We start from the raw sequence: 17,175 nt of genomic DNA, 5'->3' as shown, positions 1-17,175 counted from the left end.
AAAGCAGCTTAAATACAGGGTATACTCGGTCCCATGCCATTCGATCGTGGTATATCGGAGACTGGGAGGAACAAAAATGAAAAACGAAAAGAAAAAGCACGAACGTGGCCTGGTATCACAAGCCTCGGTGAATGGTATGGGCATCAGAAAGGAATGAACACAGAAAAAAAGAAGAAATCGGTAGCTTGAATCCAACGAAGCCCGGCCACCCATGACCCCAAACAAGACCCCAAGTAAAAGACACAGAAAAAGAAAACATCAGAGGGGGATTTTTCATGCGAATCTCATTAAAGTGCATATAAGTACGATTATGGGGCGGCCCCTTCATCGATCAATTCCAAGGGATGCCACCTTTCCTGCAAACCGAGCACCCGCGCTCCCTCTCTTAGAGAGCTTATCCTTCTCCTTGTGTTCCAAGGAGTTGGGTGTCTGTGTCGTGGAGGAGTTGTCCTTGCTCGCGCGGATAGTGGGGAGAGACCCCAGAGTGTCACTTGCGGTGGACTTCCCTGGGATGGGTGCAGCAGGGGCAGGGGGGCTAAATGCCGACGACCGTGCAGTTCGTTGGCTGAGATATAACTGCGCCGCTGGGGAAAGAGGAATAGACGGTGGCTGCGGGGGAATTTCCGCGCCATTTTGAACCAGCAATTCGGCGATGGGGAACGGAATCGTCTTTGCGCTGGATCGGGCTGAGAGACTGGAGGGAGTGGAGCCCGGGGAGGCCGGGTCTGCGGCGGCGAGAGCCAGAAATACAGCGTGTGTGTTGCGAGAGCGATCCGCGACGTTGACATTAGCCCGCAATGCAACCCCATAGAGGACGCCCTGGATATCATTCCTCTTGATCGAGGCGAGAAGGGTTTCGTCAGGGGTCGCAAAGCGCGATCGTGGCGAAGGCAGGCGTTCCACATACGCTCGATCGGCGTATTTGGCGGTGATAAACTTGAGACGCTGCTCTCGCGTCGAGCTCGCATTCGGTTTGACAGACTGGTCCAACGTCGCCTCCCAGATCATGTTACTGACCCGGTTGCCGATCTGCAAGAGGATCTCGACGATGTCATTTGAGAAGGAATGCACGTCCAGCGTGAGCGATCGAATCTTGGAAATGTGTGTTCCTAGGGACCGGTGAATGCCACTGCACTCGATGCATAGGATAATCCCAAGGTTAATCGACACCCATTCCACCTTGGACATTGATCCGCAGTCAGCACACCAATTGTTCCCCTGGTCCGCTTCCCGTACAGCTTGCAAGAGACGTGCCGGATTCTCTTCAAAGCTGTTGCTGTCATTGCGGACGTAGCTGGGCCGCGCCCCAACGGTCGTGCGGCGGTTCACGCTGTTGTTGCTGGCACTGGATGAATACGAGTGATGGCCTGACACCGAGGAGCTTTTCCCAGTAAGGACCGAACCGATGTCACGACCCGCCGACGATTCATTTTTGGATGACACGGGAAGCGTGGGTGGCACCCCTCGCCCTTCGACTGCACTTTGGAGGGCGTTGTTGATCGACCTAATCCAGTTCGCCATGTCCTCCTCTGAGGTGGCCTGGTAGATGCGCTTGAATTGAGGAGTGATGACTTCAAAGCAGAATCGCCGTTCCGCATTTCGAGCTTCTCGGACTGACGCCATCCGAAGATCAATAGGCTCCATGTGTAGGTCTAGCTTCTGTTTCCAGTTGCTGTATTCAGACAATTTCCCTTGATCTAATACGATCCAAAACCTGAGAAAGAGGGAAGTGAATGTTAGCACTGCAACGCACTGAAGACCGGGGGGAGCCTACTTATGCCATGCCTGTTTGTTAATTCCTTTTGGATCGATGTGCGAACCAGGACGAGAGAGGGCCCAGAGAAGACCTTCTTTTCGTTGCTGGCCCGCGGCTCGCTCAGACCCAAGAGCGTCTCGCTCCTCGAGGTCTCGAATGCCTTTGAACCGATTTTGCCCTAAGTTACCGGCAGACCCTACGTTGGATGGAGGTGCATTCGTTCCGACGGAGCTGACGGATCCCGCATTTGCTTGGGATGAAACAGATGAACTGTTGCTGACCACACCACGGAGCTGAGAGCCTGTGCTATCGGCCCGACCTAACTCGGTCTCGTGGGCAGCCCCGTTAACCGTCCCGGTGGACACAGACGCTGCATTCGCCGCACTGGCCACAACATCGGGCTCGAGATACGGGTTGCTGTTCTTTTCCAACGCTCTGCGCTTCTCCTCGCGCTCGGTCCGCTGGAACTGGAACTCTTTATCGGCCTGGCTCACTTCGTGGCAGAGAGCATCCAACTGAGGGACCATGTTTTCAACCTTCTTGGCAGCCGCCAAGAAATTCTTGGCCTGGAAATCCGCATACTTGGTGAGATGTGAGAGAACCTCTTGCTCTTTGCGCCCCCCATGCAGATCCTGCATGAACGAAGAGTAGTCAAAGCGCTTGAGCTCGAAGTTGCGCCGCTTGGCTTGGTATTTTGAATCGCTCTCGGCCCGCTTCTTCTCCTTCAGCGAGTCCTGCCGCTGGCCCAGGTACCGACTGACGTATGCATAATAGTCGCGGCTCTCTTCGTCGAATTCCTTCTTCTTTGCCTCGGCTTGTTTGATGTCGTTATGGTAAAGTTTGATCAGAGGCTCGATGACGAGTTTCTGGAGCTGGAGAGTGCTGAGCTGCTCAAAATTTAGGATCTGCCGGGCGATCTTCTCAAAGTAGTGGTCCAAGGCAGGCTGAATGGCATTGGCGTTGGATGTAGACGCGTCGTTCAGTGATCCCAGGAACGCTTCCATGGCATCATTACAGCCGGCCTGTGCCTGCTGGGCAGCCTCGGCTTTCTTGAGAACCTTTTTAATCTTGGCGCGCATGTTCCCCGTCTTTTGCTCTAGAGCTTTCATTGTGGCCCGGAACAGCGGGCCATCTTCCACAGCACTCATATCATCACCTGGTCGGGAATGCGGCAGATCCACTTTGACTGGCGGCGGAGGTGGGGGGACGCTTGGTGGCGGAGGCGGCGCAGTGCCATCTGCGGTCTCCGGCGGGGTAGTCGAAGGAAGGTTAGGGTTAGAGAGAGTCTCAGCATCACTGAACTGAGAGAGAACGGACTGGGTGGAGGGAATGCGGGTGCGCAGGGGAACGGGCAACTCTAGGTTCGGCGACGAGATCTGAGGGGACGGCAGCAGGCGGACCGTATTGTGTACCCAGAAAGAAAAGTGGGCAAGGGTGTTCAGGCGGTTTGTCCGCTGGTCATAATCCAAGAAGCTACAGCTGTTCCGCCAGCCGCCACCTTTATCCTCAGTCGTCTTGGGGGGTTTCCAGGTCCACGACCAGTCAAACGACACCGAGGGGGTGCTGTGGGTGGAAAAATCTCCGACCAGCTGAACGTTGGAGTTGTTCTGCAGATTGGGATTTGCGTGAAACTCCCTTGTGATCAAGTTGTCGAGTTCCTTTGAGTTTGTCGCGTGGGCAAACGTCAGCCCCGTGAGTACCGTGTCGGCTACATCTGGAAGTGAAGTCGAGACACCATTGACGGTGGAGTTGACGACGTTGCCGGTTTGCGTCTGTCGAAGAATGAACGTGAAATTAAAGATCAACTCGTCGTCGTTCGACAGGCGCAGCAGAAATGTCGGGATTGGCGCAGACGAGGGAGAGTCGGGGTCCTATGATGTTGATTTGTGGTCAACTAACTTGCCGCGGGGGAGGGATGTGGACCATCGGGGCTTTGTGTACCTGAATATATTCGATAGGGGCATCATCACCAGGATCCCGCTTCGCCGCAAACCTCGCCGCCGGGAACGCATTCGGGGATAGCGTCAACAGGCGACGCCTCGAATTGCTTATTGTGACCGATGCGATCGAGACTACAGAGATTTTTCCGTCAGCATGTTGGGACTGGGGGCGATTCACGGCAGAAAGGGCGAGCGACTTCAAACATACACCGATTCTGGTCTTTGAAGAACAAGTTCCCCGCATCGTCAAGACGGCTGGCGACATTCCCCATGATGTTGCAGAGACCCAAGGGATTAGGTCACGGCGCGTGAAGGATTCCAGGGCAGCGAACCAGTCGATGGCCATCGACGGTCTGCAAGCCTGCAGTCGGATTGCCAGCTCAAAGTCGAAGCGAGAGAATAGGCCAAATGATCCGTCATTCAGTCGTACAGGCGGGAGGAGAGTAGAGGTGATGAAGTGGATGAGGGGGGGGTTCAAGCCAAGCGCGGGAGGTTGGTGGAGTCGGAGCTTGTTGGATGATCCGATTCAGTCGATTCACTTCGATCGGAGAAAAGAACAAACCCCAGGCACCCATATAGGATGCCTTGTTTTTCAGGGCGTTGTGTTGACCATGAAATTCTTAGATTTTGGTGATCTTTAAAAAACTGCCACTTGATCATTTTGGTCATTTGATCTTTGGTTTCAATCTACTGACTTTGAACATCTGCATTTTGGACGTGGGTATTCCCCCCCGACATTCTGCTTGGGGATCTGCAGGCGAAAGGAGGCGGAGATGGCGGGACTCTCGAAAACAAAGCGACATAAAAATAGAAAATTCGAGGGGGCAGGTAATTTTACGAGAAAGGGGCCAAAAAACATCAAAAAAGCCATGATATTAGAAGTCACTGGGTTGAATTAAGAGAGTGTTCTATGCTCTAACAAACGTCAAGTCGGGTTCAAAGACTCCCGAGGATGCGAAGTAGCCGCTTGAGACATCCCAGGCTCCTGTCCTCCTGAGCGTACTTCGCCTGTCGACGGAGCCCTTTCGCGCCCCGAGTAATATCGGTGCTTGGACCGGTCCGCATGCCCATCCGCTTCCACCCATTTCATCACTTGGCTTCGGACATCGCGCATCTCGTGGACTCGTCGCGCCAGGTCGCCTCGCTGCCGGCTGGGCTCGCCGCTGCGTGCGTTGAGTTCCTCCTCTTCCGAACTCGAGATGGACAGGGATGACACGCTACTCTGCTGCAGGAAAGTGATCAAGTGGCCATGGGATTTCTTGAATTCCCGTTGTTCCTCCTTCATCTGACCCATCCGCTCTGCGTCATGTTGACAATCCAGGGTAGTCACATGAAGGCCCGGGAAATTGGAGGAAATAAACTCCTTCAGCAGCGGCAGCTTTTCCGCGTTGGGGCGGTATGTCCCACTATCGTTGTCAATAAAGAGTTCGTAGTCGGATGGCTCCGTCGAGATCTCGGTGACCTCCTCCGGTCCTTCCCCTTCTTCCACAGGAAATCCTTCTTGATGCGATTCCGGGGAATGCTGGCGATGACGATGCTTGCGTCGCCGGACGAAGAACTCGCCCGAATATGCAATATAGATCGATACATCGCTGTGCATTGTGTGCTTGCTTAGGAGATCAATCCCAAATTCCTTGCCGGTTTCCGTGAACCGCAGCTGTCCATCCAGCGTAAGAACGTAAGTGAAAATTCGTCCGCCCTGGCCATAGTGTACAAACTCCAGGAACTTCTGGGCAAACTCTGGGCATGGCGTAGTGAAAACCCCAGAAACGGTGGTCCGGTCGAAGTTGTAGACCCGCTGATGTTGATGGTGTAGGGCCTTATGCAAGATGCGCCCTCTTAAACTCTGCGCTTGAAACATTCCGGCCACAAAGGGCCTGAACTCAACATAGCGATGATAAAGGTCCGATGGCACAGGGCCTGTGAGCTGTATTTGAATTGCTTGAAAACTGGATGAGGCGTGTTAGACTTGAATCTTCGAGGAAGAGGGGAGAAAAAGAGGAAACGCACTTATAGCGGCTGATAGCCTTACCGCTGCCATCTTGACTTTGGACATGATCTTTGGTCCCTGCCAATCGCCCGATCAAAGGAGAGGTATGCTTGAACCAATGGTTGGGGCCAATGGTATACATTTGGCCCCCTTGGTCACCGGGAGTTCTCCCCAGACACTCGATACTGACCACCAAAAAGGACTCCTGATGGTGCCCTGTCGCAAACGCCGAGACATTGGTGAAGAGATAGACTCGCTTGCTGCCGAATCGTTTCTTGACTTTGAACGATTGTTCCTTGATGCCCGGCCATTGATCAGACAAGGATTTTGCTGAAATAAAAGCAATCCCCAGCTTGTCATCGTGGTCGGCCGGGTCCTCGTCGTAGACGTAGGCTTTCAGGAGGAATCCGGAAGCCGGCACGTTGGCCACGACCCACTCGGAATTCCACACCGGATTCATGTCCTTATGCACGGTGGGAGTGCGGAAACTCGTCACAGGATCCTGCTTGTGACGCCGGGGCAAATCCACCAAGAGCTGTGCGCGGACATATGGGTCCGATGAGAAGCTGCCAAAGTCGGCGACGGGCAGGTCATCGCCCCGATGGAAGGTGATCTTGAGAGTATAGCCTGGTGGGGCACGAGGAATAGGGGTGGCATCAAACCCTCCGGCGGGCTTTGCATCTTCCTTCATTGTCACACGGCTCTGTAACTGGTCGGCCTTCTCGACAAGTTCGGGGCCATACTTATCAATCGGCCGCACGGGGAATGATTGGGGAGTGTCCATGGCGGGGGGGAGTCGATTTATTTATGCAGAGAGTCGGGGGGAGCAAATGTCATCCCGGTGATATCATGGGGGAAATACCAATCAGAATATCTGATTGTCTGATATATAAAGAAAGAATGGAGCTCCCAGAGAGACTCGAAAGAAAAGAAAAGAAAAAAAGGAAAAAAAAAAAAAAAAGAAAGAAAGAAAGCCGAACGGGTCAGGGGCGAGAAAGAGGGTCTTCGGTGGGGACGTGAGCCAAGCTTTCAGCCTTACACTATGCAAACCCACTAGGCAGCAGGAATACAAACCAAGACACGACGATCTCACAAATCTACTTGTTGATGAGTTTAACCTCTCTTGTATGTGATTTGGGCCCAAGGTAAGTAAGATTCTACATGCAATAAGGCCAAATCGCAAAATCGTTATAACACGGCTGCACTCAGGTTCGGGAAATGATGTGGGCCATCTTATCATTTCTTGTTTCTTCCCATCGTCATGTTTGACCATGTGGGTGATCGTTGCTCCCGAGAAGTGACGCAGGTGGCGTGTCTTACGAACCCCGGAAGAGAAATTGCATGTCTTCGGGGGTCAGCTTTTCCAAGGCTTTGTCTTGGTCCTTGTTGATGGTGCCCTGGATGAGATTGGCCTTTTTCTCCTGAAGTTGAACGATGCGAGATTCAACCGAATCTTCGATACAGAGCCGAGTGACCACACAAGGCCGTTGTTGGCCGATGCGGTGACTGCGGTCGGCACTTTGCCATTCGGCTGCCGGGTTCCACCACCTGGAACGCTGTGTAAGTAAAGAATATCCAGGTTGATACGCGCGGCAATACCTACGGATCAATAATGATGACTCGCGATGCCTCCGTCAAGTTAAGTGCCACACCACCTGCCTTGAGGGAAACTAAAAACACTTCGACGTTGGCATTATTCATGAAATGATCAATGGAGTTTTGTCGTTGCGCCGGGGTCATCGAGCCATCGAGCATCACCGTATTGAACCCCGCATGGCGCAGACGCCATTCGACAAGCTGGAGCATGGAAGTGAATTGCGAGAAAATGATCGATTTCGGCGTGTGGCTCTTGCTTCTTTGCTGGTAGAGCTCGTAGAGCAGCGTCTCAATTTTGGTCGATGAGGTCCAGCCTTCCATGAGAATGCGATTGATGATCGAGTTCTTCTTGACCGAGTCTTCAGACTGCTCGATGGTGGGTTGTTCCAAATCAATCGAAAGAGCAATGTGGCATTGCGGGCAGTCAACAGTTGATGCGGCATCGAAAGACTGAATGTAGTCTTTGGCACACTGTCGGCAGAACTCATGGCGGCACCGAGATCGAATCGCATCCTCTGCAGGTTCATCACAGACGCGGCAAACAAAACTGTTGAAGCCCGGTTGCACTTGTTTCTTCAAGATGAGGTCCGGGTGGTTGGCAACTTGGCGCATCTGCATAATCAGTCCGAAAATGTTGGCGTAGTTGTTCAGCATGACACCACGGCTGACGTAGGTATCAAACTGTCGGGTCGAATTGGTCATGATGCTGCGAGAGAAATCATGTTCAATCTCGCCGAAGAATTCATTGTGCAAGGTAATGCTATAAGAACCATCAGCATTGAATGGCTTTTATGAATCCATAGAGCCCGCAGAACCGCACTGACCGTTTAGGCGGAAGCTCCATGGAAGATGTATGCTCTTGCTTCATGCGTCGAAGCATGATTCGGTCAGTAATTAGTCTGAGCTTTGACAGGCCCGCTTTTCGTTCCTGCTGGGTTCTTCCCTCGGTGACTGGAATCATGGTCAGGGATCTGAAGGGGGAAGGACCAAGCGGAAACGATAGACTTACTTGGATTAAGAATTTCCTTGTTGAAGATCGAGATGTGGTGAAAGCCCCTGTGGAGATGGTTAGGATCAACTCAACAATTGATATCAGCATGATCGGAGATGCCATACGTATGTGAACATTCAGAGCAACGGCCCTCTTTATTGGAGGTCCATTGAAGTTGTTCGCATTTGCATTGCTTGCAAAAATAGCATGCAAATGGACGAACCTGCAGAAAGCGCAACAGGGAAAAGAATTCCCCAATCCGGTTCTGCACTGGTGTGCCAGAAAGACACCACTTGTAGTTGGCCTTCAAAGCAAAGCAAGCCTTGGCCACACCCGTAGTACGTTGCTACATACTTTAGTATCATGAGGTCCATAGGCAAAGAAAGAAGGCCGTGTGGTTCTGCTTTGACCTACCTTGATGCTGTGCGCCTCATCCAGAATGAGCCGGTGATAATGGAGGGAATGGATGGCACCTCGAGACATGTTAGTTGGTATGCTGTGGGGGACGGTGCATCTGACAACTCACTGTCTTCTTTGACAGTCCCACCGCTACGAGACCAACCCTTTTCTTGCTTGCGGTAGGTGGACTCCAGGCTTGAATCTAGAGAAGTCAATCAGCTTCTATCACTTGAGAAAACACACGAGCATGGCATACAGGATATCATGATCACATGGTATTTCCCAAGATCTGTCTTGGTGAGGTTTTTCACCTTGGAGTCAGAATTGTGGAAGACAAGGACTTTCAGTTTACCGTCGGTGTAGTCCTCGAGACCTAGTCAGCTATGAATCTCAGCAAGACGTGAATGCGGAACAAACCTTTATCTCAGAGACCCATTGCATGAGAGCCACGGGAGGTACTATGACTAGGGTTGGTGCACGCTGTGGAAAATCGGACATGATCAAAGAGACCGCTTGAATGGTCTTTCCCATGCCCATTTCATCACCAAGCAGGCCGCCCCTGTATGAAGTCTTTTCCTGTTCCATCATCCAGTACAAACCTTCCAGTTGAAAAGGTTTCAAGTTGCGAGATATTGACACAGGCTGCTTGGCGGCTTTCGGGGTGAGAATAGGTTTCGCTTTCAGGTAATCCCACAAGGAACGGAGACTTGGGTGATGTTTCTCGAGCTTCCGCCGGTCTGCCATAACCTAGAAGAGAATTAATTCCCAATTCCCAAGACAAATGCGCCCAGGCTTTCAGGCTTACACGGCGAGCTTTCCGCTGCTCCTCCCAGCTTAGGGGCGGCTCATCGTCATCTGAACTACCATTGCCAGCCCCAGATCGAGCGATTTCGTCTTCATAATCACCTTGATTCATGTCATCATCCTCACCCTCAGAGAATTTTTGATAATAGTCCGGCTGGAACAAGTCTTCGGGCTCTTGGCTCAGCGGAGAGAGTGATTGATCCAAGTCTGTCAGGTCGGAATCATGTAGAGATCTCGTGGAAGTCCCTGAATCTTCCTGGTTCTCCGAATAAGCATTTTGGGTAGTCTTCTGTTTCTTGGAGGATCGATCATATTCCTCTATCTGAAGCGCGTGGGCCAAAGCTGCATCGGTGGCTTCGCGAACCGCTTCATCGGCTTCCATAGAAGCCGCTGGTCTCTTTTTCCCTCTTGGGAGGCTTTGCAGAGACAAAGCACTCGAGCGCAGTTGCTGAGCACGGGTTGATGCGTTGATGCGAGTCCGAGTCCGAGGTTTTGAATCTGATTCAGCGGCAGTGACGCCGACACTGGTGGCCGGAGTACTGTAACCAGTAATTCCATCGAGCGATGGGTTCCCCGAAGAGTCTCGCGAAGTGAATTCGCTCGGCGATTCAGACTCACTCTTCTTTACTGGAATCACCACCTCAAGATTCCCCGAGACCCGGTTCCCAGTTGCCATAGGACCAGGTAGATCAAGTGTATCGGCGCCATCATCTTCGGAATCGTGGATTACGCGAGTGGTCCGTGAATTGGAATGAGAAGACCCACCCGATCGCAGGGGTACCGGTTGAGGGAGGGGCGAGGAATCTTTGAATGACGTTCCACTGAATGGTGCATCATCTTCAGAATCGGGGATCGTGGTCGATGGTTTCTTCTTCATTTTATAGGCGGAAGTGCACCAGGGTTTAGCTCCGCCGCGAGATCAACAGGAATCAGTACCGATTGGAGACAGAAATCGATGCGTGTGTTAGGAAGCGACAGGACGAGTTCGAATGGGGAAGAATTTTGGATTGCTAGATAGATACGAGTTAGCTGATTGAGAGCACCTATTGGGGCAGACTGGCATACTAAAGAAGGTTCTTCGATCACTGAGGATTTTGAATAGCGGAAAAGAGTGTTTATAAAGAGCGAAAGATCGAGGATCGAGGATCAATGAAAGGGGGAGTGACGAAGGGAAGAAGTGAGAAAGCCGATCGAGATCCGAGTTGATCGAGAGGCAAAAAGGTGCCTGAACCAGAAAAATTCTTCTCACGGAAACCCCCCGTGAACTTGCCATTTCCAAGTTCTTTGTCACATGAGATCTCTTCCCCTCGATGATCTTGTTCATCTCTCTCTCCCTCTCCCTCCGCCTCTCTCTCTCTCTCTCGACGCCATCGGTCGCGACACTTATCGTGGGAGATAAGATCCTCGCGTTAAGTGCAACACGAAATTGACACGACCCCCTGTGACTTGACTTCGATATCCTCATCTCTTGGTCGTCTTTCTACTCGACCATTTGAGAGTCTGTTCAAATCCATCAGCATGTAAGTCTGATCCAAATAGAGATAAAAACAATTAAAATGCTTGATACTCATGTCGGCAACAGGGCGAACAGAAGGCCGGCGAGGAACATTCGAGGCCCGTATGTCTCCGCCTAGGAACTTAGATGTATTTCTTATGATGCTAACTAGTCTGTCGCAGACGCTCTGCCTTGACTGATTTCCTCGCGGTAAGTAGTTGTTCGACTCCTCTAGCTGGGCGTGTCGGTGAAATCTGGCTAAGTTGCTTAAAAACCTAGTCAAACAACATTTCGGCGGCACAGATTCGCGATGATTATGATCGTTGGGTGTCACAAGCGCAGAATCAGGCTGTTGAGGAAGAATCTGCGAATTTAGTTGAACATGAGGAGCCTGAGCCCGAGCCCGAGCCCGAGCCCGAATCCCCAGAAGATAAGACTAAGAAGCGCAAGCGACAGCAAGCCATCGAGAAAATCAAGAAATCCAAGGAATTCTCTCGTCGCAAGGCTCGGTGTACCGGAGAGCCCGACGATGACGACGATATAATCGCCAACGAGATCATGAATGAGAAGCAGCGCCCAAATCCCGGCCAGCTGGAAAATTGCGAGCTCTGCGGCAAGCGTTTCACAGTCACTGCCTACAGCAAGGCCGGCCCGAACGGAGGCTTGCTCTGTGCCGACTGCTCTAAAAAGCATACCGACGGGGGGAAGAAGGCCCCGGCCAAGAAGCGCAACTCGGGAATTGGGCGACGCCAAAAGCAAAGCAATCTTTTGGATGGATTGGCGCCACACGGTGCACAGAGTCTGTTGGAGATGTGCATCAAAGTATGTTCTCCAGGGCTTGTTTGACCCCATTTTATTTGTCTCGGGTGGCTGACGGTTTTCCCAGAAAGTCGCTGATCACATCGGGGATGTCGAAGAATTCGGCGACTTGCCCCCATCGTTGCTGCACCGTCTGGGTCAAATTTTGTCCAAAAGACGAGCGGTGAACCCACAGACTTTGGATCTTTTCCTTGGGGCGCAATATCAATCAATTGATCTTTACGACTGTGCCAGTATGTCTTTCTGATATAAATTCCACCTCTTGAAACACTGTGTTGACTGATCTCAAGGGCTTGACACCGATGATTATAACAAAATCCTTGCTTCCATGCCGGCATTGTCCCGATTGAACTTGCGATTTGTCACTCCCTGGAAGGACTCAGTCTTCCAGTATATGATCGACCGCGACATGAACATCACGGACCTGCATCTGGATTCGCCAAATCTAGTTACTGATGCCTGCTGGCGTGAACTATTCATGAGACTCGGCTCCCGGCTTCAGAGCTTGAAGCTCTGGAATTTAGATTCTGCCTTCGATGATGAAACCGCCGAGGTGATGTGCAAGCATTGTACTGGGCTTCGGCGACTGAAGCTCAAGTACCTCTGGAAAATTGGCAATAAAGCACTCGAAGGAATTTCGTCCATGACATCTTTAGAGCACTTGTCGCTGCATCTCATGCAAGACACAGATACTGAACCACTTCTTCAAATCATTACTGAACTTGGTCCCAAACTACGATCCCTGTCTTTGGAAGAATTTGAGTTCGCCGACGACAGGCTTCTTCAGCATATCCATGACCACTGCCACAATTTGTCGAAACTACGGCTGACACAAAATGCGGTTTATACTGATAAGGCTCTTGCCAATCTTTTCCGGGGTTGGTCCAACCAAGCCTTGACGTATGTGGATATTCATGCTGTCCGAGACGTGGACATGTCGAATCCCGCTGGTCCCCCGGAGCCCGTTGGGCTTGCATCAGACGCGTTCATTGCCTTGATGGAACATTCGGGCTTGAAGATCAAAACTTTGAACATCCAATCATGCCGTCATGTCTCCTATGCTGCGTTGGAGGAGGTGTTCGCGGAGCAAAAGCGATACCCGGAACTCCAGTATCTGGACCTCTCATTCGTCGGTGCTGTGGACGACTACTTGGCGCAGTGCATTTTCCGATGCTGTCCGGCACTTGCGAGACTGGTTGTCTTTGGTTGCTTCAAAATTCGGGACATCTGTGTGCCCAAGGGAGTGGCAGTTATCGGCACGGTAAGCGCGAAGGTCACCGTTGACGGAATCGTTCAGCAAGAGACTGTTTGACGGGCTATCTCACGCCCTTGACCCCCAAACGAAAGCATTCAAGAAAAGTCATAGTTTATGTTTTGTTCTTTCCCTTTGTTTGAGCGATTCTACGAAATGGGCGGATTGGCGTGGTCAAGAGCAGAGAGGCCGAGTCGCCTCTGGAATTTACTTGTCACACTGCGATAGAACTAAAGATATTCATAAATCATTCAATTTCATGTATGTCCTATCTAAACGCCAAAACTGCGGTTATGCAACAAGTCTAGTACTCGTGTGAATATGTGTTCACTAGAGTCCCATTCGCTTGCCAATATCACTTTGCCAGTTTCGCGACTTCTCAAATCCATTGGAGGCTGTCTGGTAGTCAAGCATTGCCTGATAAACCTCCTCCTGGGTGTTCAACACAAAGGGCCCGTACTGAACCACCTTCTGGTCGAGCGGTTGGCCGGCGACAATCAGGAACCGGGCCTCAGAGTTTGCATTTTCCGGGACTGAGGCTTCAACGTAGTCACCAGCCTGGTCGAAGACCACGTTGTGATACTCCTTGATGACGCGGGTGGAATCATTTGAGCCGAAGACCGTGCTACCGGAGAGGGTGTAGGCAAAGCTGTTCCAGCCCTGCGGCAAGGTTTGCGTGATCCGACCCCCGGGACGGATGGTGACGTCCAATATCCAGACGGGGGTGTAGGCCAGGTCGCGCACAGAGTCCACGCCGTGCGACTGGCCGGAGATGACCTTGACCGTGACACGACCATCGTCAACAGTGGCCTCGGGGATCTCGCTGGCGCGCAGGTCACGGTAGCGAGGCTCGCACATTTTCAACTTCTGGGGCAAGTCGACCCACAACTGCATGCCGACATTGGGGCTGCCGTCTGGGTTCTCGTGCGGCATCTCTGCATGCATGATGCCACGGCCGGCAGTCATGAACTGCAGGTCGCCGGGTCCGATGGTCCCCTTGTTGCCAGCAAAGTCTTCGTGGTCAACACCACCCGAGAGCAGGTAAGTGATAGTCTCCTGACCGCGGTGCGGGTGGTCCGGGAACCCGGCGCCCTTGCCGATGGTGAAATGGTCGAGCATGAGGAACGGGCTGAAGTTGCGGAGCTTGGCGGTACCGATGGAGCGGCGCACTCGTGCACCAGCTCCCTCTGCTTGCTCAATGGCCAGAAAGGCCTGTCGGATTGCGCGGGGAACAGCCATGTCAGTGACGGGGACGACTGAGGGACCGGGAAAAATTGAGTTAGAGGGAGGAGTGGAGTTTTTCGTCTTGATCGAAAACTGTGAAATGATCTCTGGTGCTTGCTGGACTAATGCCACAAAACGATCTTGAATCCAGGGGTTATAAGAAAGAAAGATTGCAATGATGCAAATTAAAAAAGGCAGAAGCAGTTTCATGGATGGGATGGCGGCTATTTATACCCCAGGCCGGAAGTCGAACCTTCGAGACAAGGACAATAATTGAAAAAGGTAGAATATTCTGCAAGCAGAAAAGAAAGAAGAAAAAGAGACTACATGTCAGCGGTTAGTCAAGCTTCATAAACCTCGTCATCGAAGCTCGACTTTCCAATGCTTTGCAAGACATCAGTCAGCCGATGCGTTCATGACAAACTGCCCTGTCAGCAGCGCTAGCCGCATGCGGTAACTGTGGGTGCCTCACGAATCGGGGATCCACGGTTCTTCGGGAAGAATATACGTATGAGAATATGAATGTTTGACTAACCTCTTGACATTAGTATTGGAATATTGGAGATTCTAATTAGGACTGCATAACCAAAATCTGGTGAGTTGTGGATTCATATAGTACAAAGCGTCCATTCCTATAGTCCCTGGACCACGTCGCTATCGGCAGATAAGGCCACGGAGCAGCTCCCGCGCGCTCTTCCCTTGCCAAACTCTCCGATCCACAGCCTGGCAGGTGGACCGTTGGCCCCGGTCTTGATTGTGATATCTATCTTTCTTCTCTTCTCTTCAAATGGAAAATCTCTACTATAATTTTCTCTGAGATCAAGCTTCCGCGACTGTCGCCCCGGGCGGGGAAACCCTAGTCACTCTGACATCCGATCCTCCCCCATTATCACCGACTTCTGATCCCGCCATCAGCAGATCTGCGACCAGGGAAGATGGGCCGACGACCTACCGTGGCACTTCCGTCGTTGCTTGTCCTGGCATGCGCTGTGTCGAGCGCGTGGGCTGGCAAGAAGCCATTCAGTATCAATGATGATATTCTGGCCTACCCCCAGGTACGTTTGGAGCTCTACTGTTATCGACATTACTCTGACCCATTGGCTGGCCATAGTACCAAGTTCTTTTCCCAGACGAATACGTTCTAGAATCACAGGCCGAAGAATTACTCGAGTCGCAAACCAGTGCCGAAGCCAGTTCATCCAGCAACGCGAACAATAACCCTCAGGTTTATACGAGTCCTAATCACGCCGATAATACTCGCGGGCATGATCACAATGGGCCGACTTATACCTACGAAGAAATGATCCTTGATGACCGGCGACTTCTCTGCCAAATTCCTCGCGTGACAACGGATGAGCATAATACAACGGCCGGCAATTCGGCTGACAGTAAAGCGGAAGAGCAAAAGGAACTAGCACGGGCGACGGACCGTGGCCTGGAGCTTCTTCGAGAGATGGAGGGCAAATGCATGTACTACTTTTCCGGCTGGTGGTCCTACTCTTTCTGCTACCGCAAGCAGATCAAGCAGTTCCATGCTCTCCCCGCGGGTCGGGGAATCCCACACTATCCGCCGATTGAAGATCCCACTACACACTCCTTTATTTTGGGCCAGTTCTCCGTCGAGACCAGCGACAACATGAAGCAAGACGAAGAGCCCCAGACTCCCAATCCCAATACTGATATGGCGGAGCTGCACACAAAAGGCGGATCGCGGTATCTAGTGCAGCACTTGCGTGGCGGCACCAAGTGCGACCTCACAGGTCGCGATCGCAATGTGGAGGTTCAGTTTCATTGTCATCCGCAGTCGACAGACCATATCGGTTGGATTAAGGAGCTGACAACCTGCTCGTATCTGATGGTGATCTACACCCCTCGTTTGTGCGACGATGTTGCCTTTCTGCCCCCTCAGCAGGACGAAGTGCATAACATCGAATGTCGTGAGGTTCTCATGCCCGACGAAATCGCCGAGTGGGAATCCGTGAAAGAATGGCACCTCACCCACCAACTCGCTGACGAAGCTGCGGGCCCAGAGGAAACCCCAATCATCGGCGGGATCAAAGTTGGGGGGCAGCATCTGGTCGGGATGGAAGGCAAGCAGATCGAAAAGGGCCGGGTGGCCTCGGCTGGCGAAGAGCGGGTGGAGGTGGTTGCGAAGCGCGAGAACGGCGAAGTGCGACGAATGTCCAAGCAAATACTCAAGAAGTATGACCTGGACCCAGCAAAGGTTGAGGACATGAAGAAACGACTGGAGGAGATGGCGGAGGGCAAGGATTGGACATTGGAGGTCGTGGAAAACAACGGGGTGGTCAAGTTCCAGGGTATTGTCGATTCCGACGAAGAAGAAGAGGAGAATGCGGATGCCACTCCCCAGAAGCCGCAAGACGACAAAGCTCCCGAAGACCAGGATACAACCAAAGCCAAGTCGGAGGCCCCAGCCGACTCAACGGACACATCCGACCAGGAACCAGGTTCTGAAGAGGGCAGTGAGGAAACCTTTGTCAAAGATGAGCTCTAAGGGGTGTATAGAAAACACGTACATTTGGTAGTAGGCATTGTCGCTTTGCATGTAAACATGGAGTATCTAGGAACAGCCGAGTAGCTCCCCAAAGACGTCAGATCTCGGGGGTTGGGGGCACATTCTATGCTGGGTTTAATGCAGGGTCGAAGCAGGAATTCTGCGACTGCGCCCTGAGATTTTCTTTTTCTTTTTCTCATTGAGCCATAAATCTTGCAATTTAAGGAGAGGGTATATAGTTCTATAGTTCTGCTACATCGTGGGTGTGGAGGGAACGTGACCCTTTCAACTCCTAGCGGCCCACCTTCCCACCCTCCCTGATCCAATTCCATCCACCTCTCCCTTCCCCTCCTCCTTTGGCCTCTTCTGCTTCAAACACCCCGCTTGGCTGAGT

The 17,175-nt window shown here is 52.0% G+C and overlaps 6 protein-coding genes across 6 annotated transcripts; 2 read left to right on the top strand and 4 right to left on the bottom strand.

The window, feature by feature from the left end:
• Window positions 1-324: 324 nt before the first annotated feature.
• Window positions 325-3,968, bottom strand: NUU61_000324 (putative ARF GTPase activator (Csx2); the record flags this gene model as incomplete). Its single annotated transcript, XM_056650908.1, has 4 exons — window positions 325-1,714; window positions 1,775-3,627; window positions 3,698-3,828; window positions 3,905-3,968. 4 exons carry the CDS (start codon window positions 3,966-3,968, stop codon window positions 325-327), a joined length of 3,438 nt encoding a protein of 1,145 aa, XP_056515758.1.
• Window positions 3,969-4,621: 653 nt separating this feature from the next.
• Window positions 4,622-6,470, bottom strand: NUU61_000323 (C2 domain protein; the record flags this gene model as incomplete). Its single annotated transcript, XM_056650907.1, has 2 exons — window positions 4,622-5,645; window positions 5,707-6,470. 2 exons carry the CDS (start codon window positions 6,468-6,470, stop codon window positions 4,622-4,624), a joined length of 1,788 nt encoding a protein of 595 aa, XP_056515757.1.
• Window positions 6,471-7,002: 532 nt separating this feature from the next.
• On the bottom strand, window positions 7,003-10,353 carry NUU61_000322 (DNA repair protein RAD16; the record flags this gene model as incomplete). The annotated part of the gene is made up of 10 exons (XM_056650906.1): window positions 7,003-7,234; window positions 7,290-8,042; window positions 8,107-8,233; window positions 8,292-8,338; window positions 8,399-8,619; window positions 8,688-8,746; window positions 8,800-8,874; window positions 8,929-9,037; window positions 9,090-9,419; window positions 9,478-10,353. The coding sequence occupies 10 exons, from the start codon at window positions 10,351-10,353 to the stop codon at window positions 7,003-7,005; spliced, it is 2,829 nt and encodes a 942-aa protein (XP_056515756.1).
• A 679-nt stretch (window positions 10,354-11,032) lies between these two features.
• Window positions 11,033-13,102, top strand: rad7 (uncharacterized protein; the record flags this gene model as incomplete). The annotated part of the gene is made up of 5 exons (XM_056650905.1): window positions 11,033-11,094; window positions 11,154-11,181; window positions 11,251-11,793; window positions 11,858-12,023; window positions 12,081-13,102. 5 exons carry the CDS (start codon window positions 11,033-11,035, stop codon window positions 13,100-13,102), a joined length of 1,821 nt encoding a protein of 606 aa, XP_056515755.1.
• A 270-nt stretch (window positions 13,103-13,372) lies between these two features.
• NUU61_000320 (pirin family protein) lies at window positions 13,373-14,281 on the bottom strand (the record flags this gene model as incomplete). Its single annotated transcript, XM_056650904.1, has 1 exon — window positions 13,373-14,281. The coding sequence occupies one exon, from the start codon at window positions 14,279-14,281 to the stop codon at window positions 13,373-13,375; it is 909 nt and encodes a 302-aa protein (XP_056515754.1).
• Window positions 14,282-15,201: 920 nt separating this feature from the next.
• NUU61_000319 (PRKCSH domain-containing protein) lies at window positions 15,202-16,781 on the top strand (the record flags this gene model as incomplete). Its single annotated transcript, XM_056650903.1, has 2 exons — window positions 15,202-15,321; window positions 15,378-16,781. 2 exons carry the CDS (start codon window positions 15,202-15,204, stop codon window positions 16,779-16,781), a joined length of 1,524 nt encoding a protein of 507 aa, XP_056515753.1.
• Between the last annotated feature and the right edge of the window lie 394 nt (window positions 16,782-17,175).

Source organism: Penicillium alfredii, assembly GCF_028826965.1.
Source record: "Penicillium alfredii strain IBT 34128 chromosome Unknown utg000001l_segment0_segment0, whole genome shotgun sequence".
Taxonomy (NCBI): Eukaryota; Fungi; Ascomycota; class Eurotiomycetes; order Eurotiales; family Aspergillaceae; genus Penicillium; species Penicillium alfredii.
Note: the sequence above shows the minus strand (reverse complement) of the source record. Positions and strands in the feature narration are given on the sequence as shown.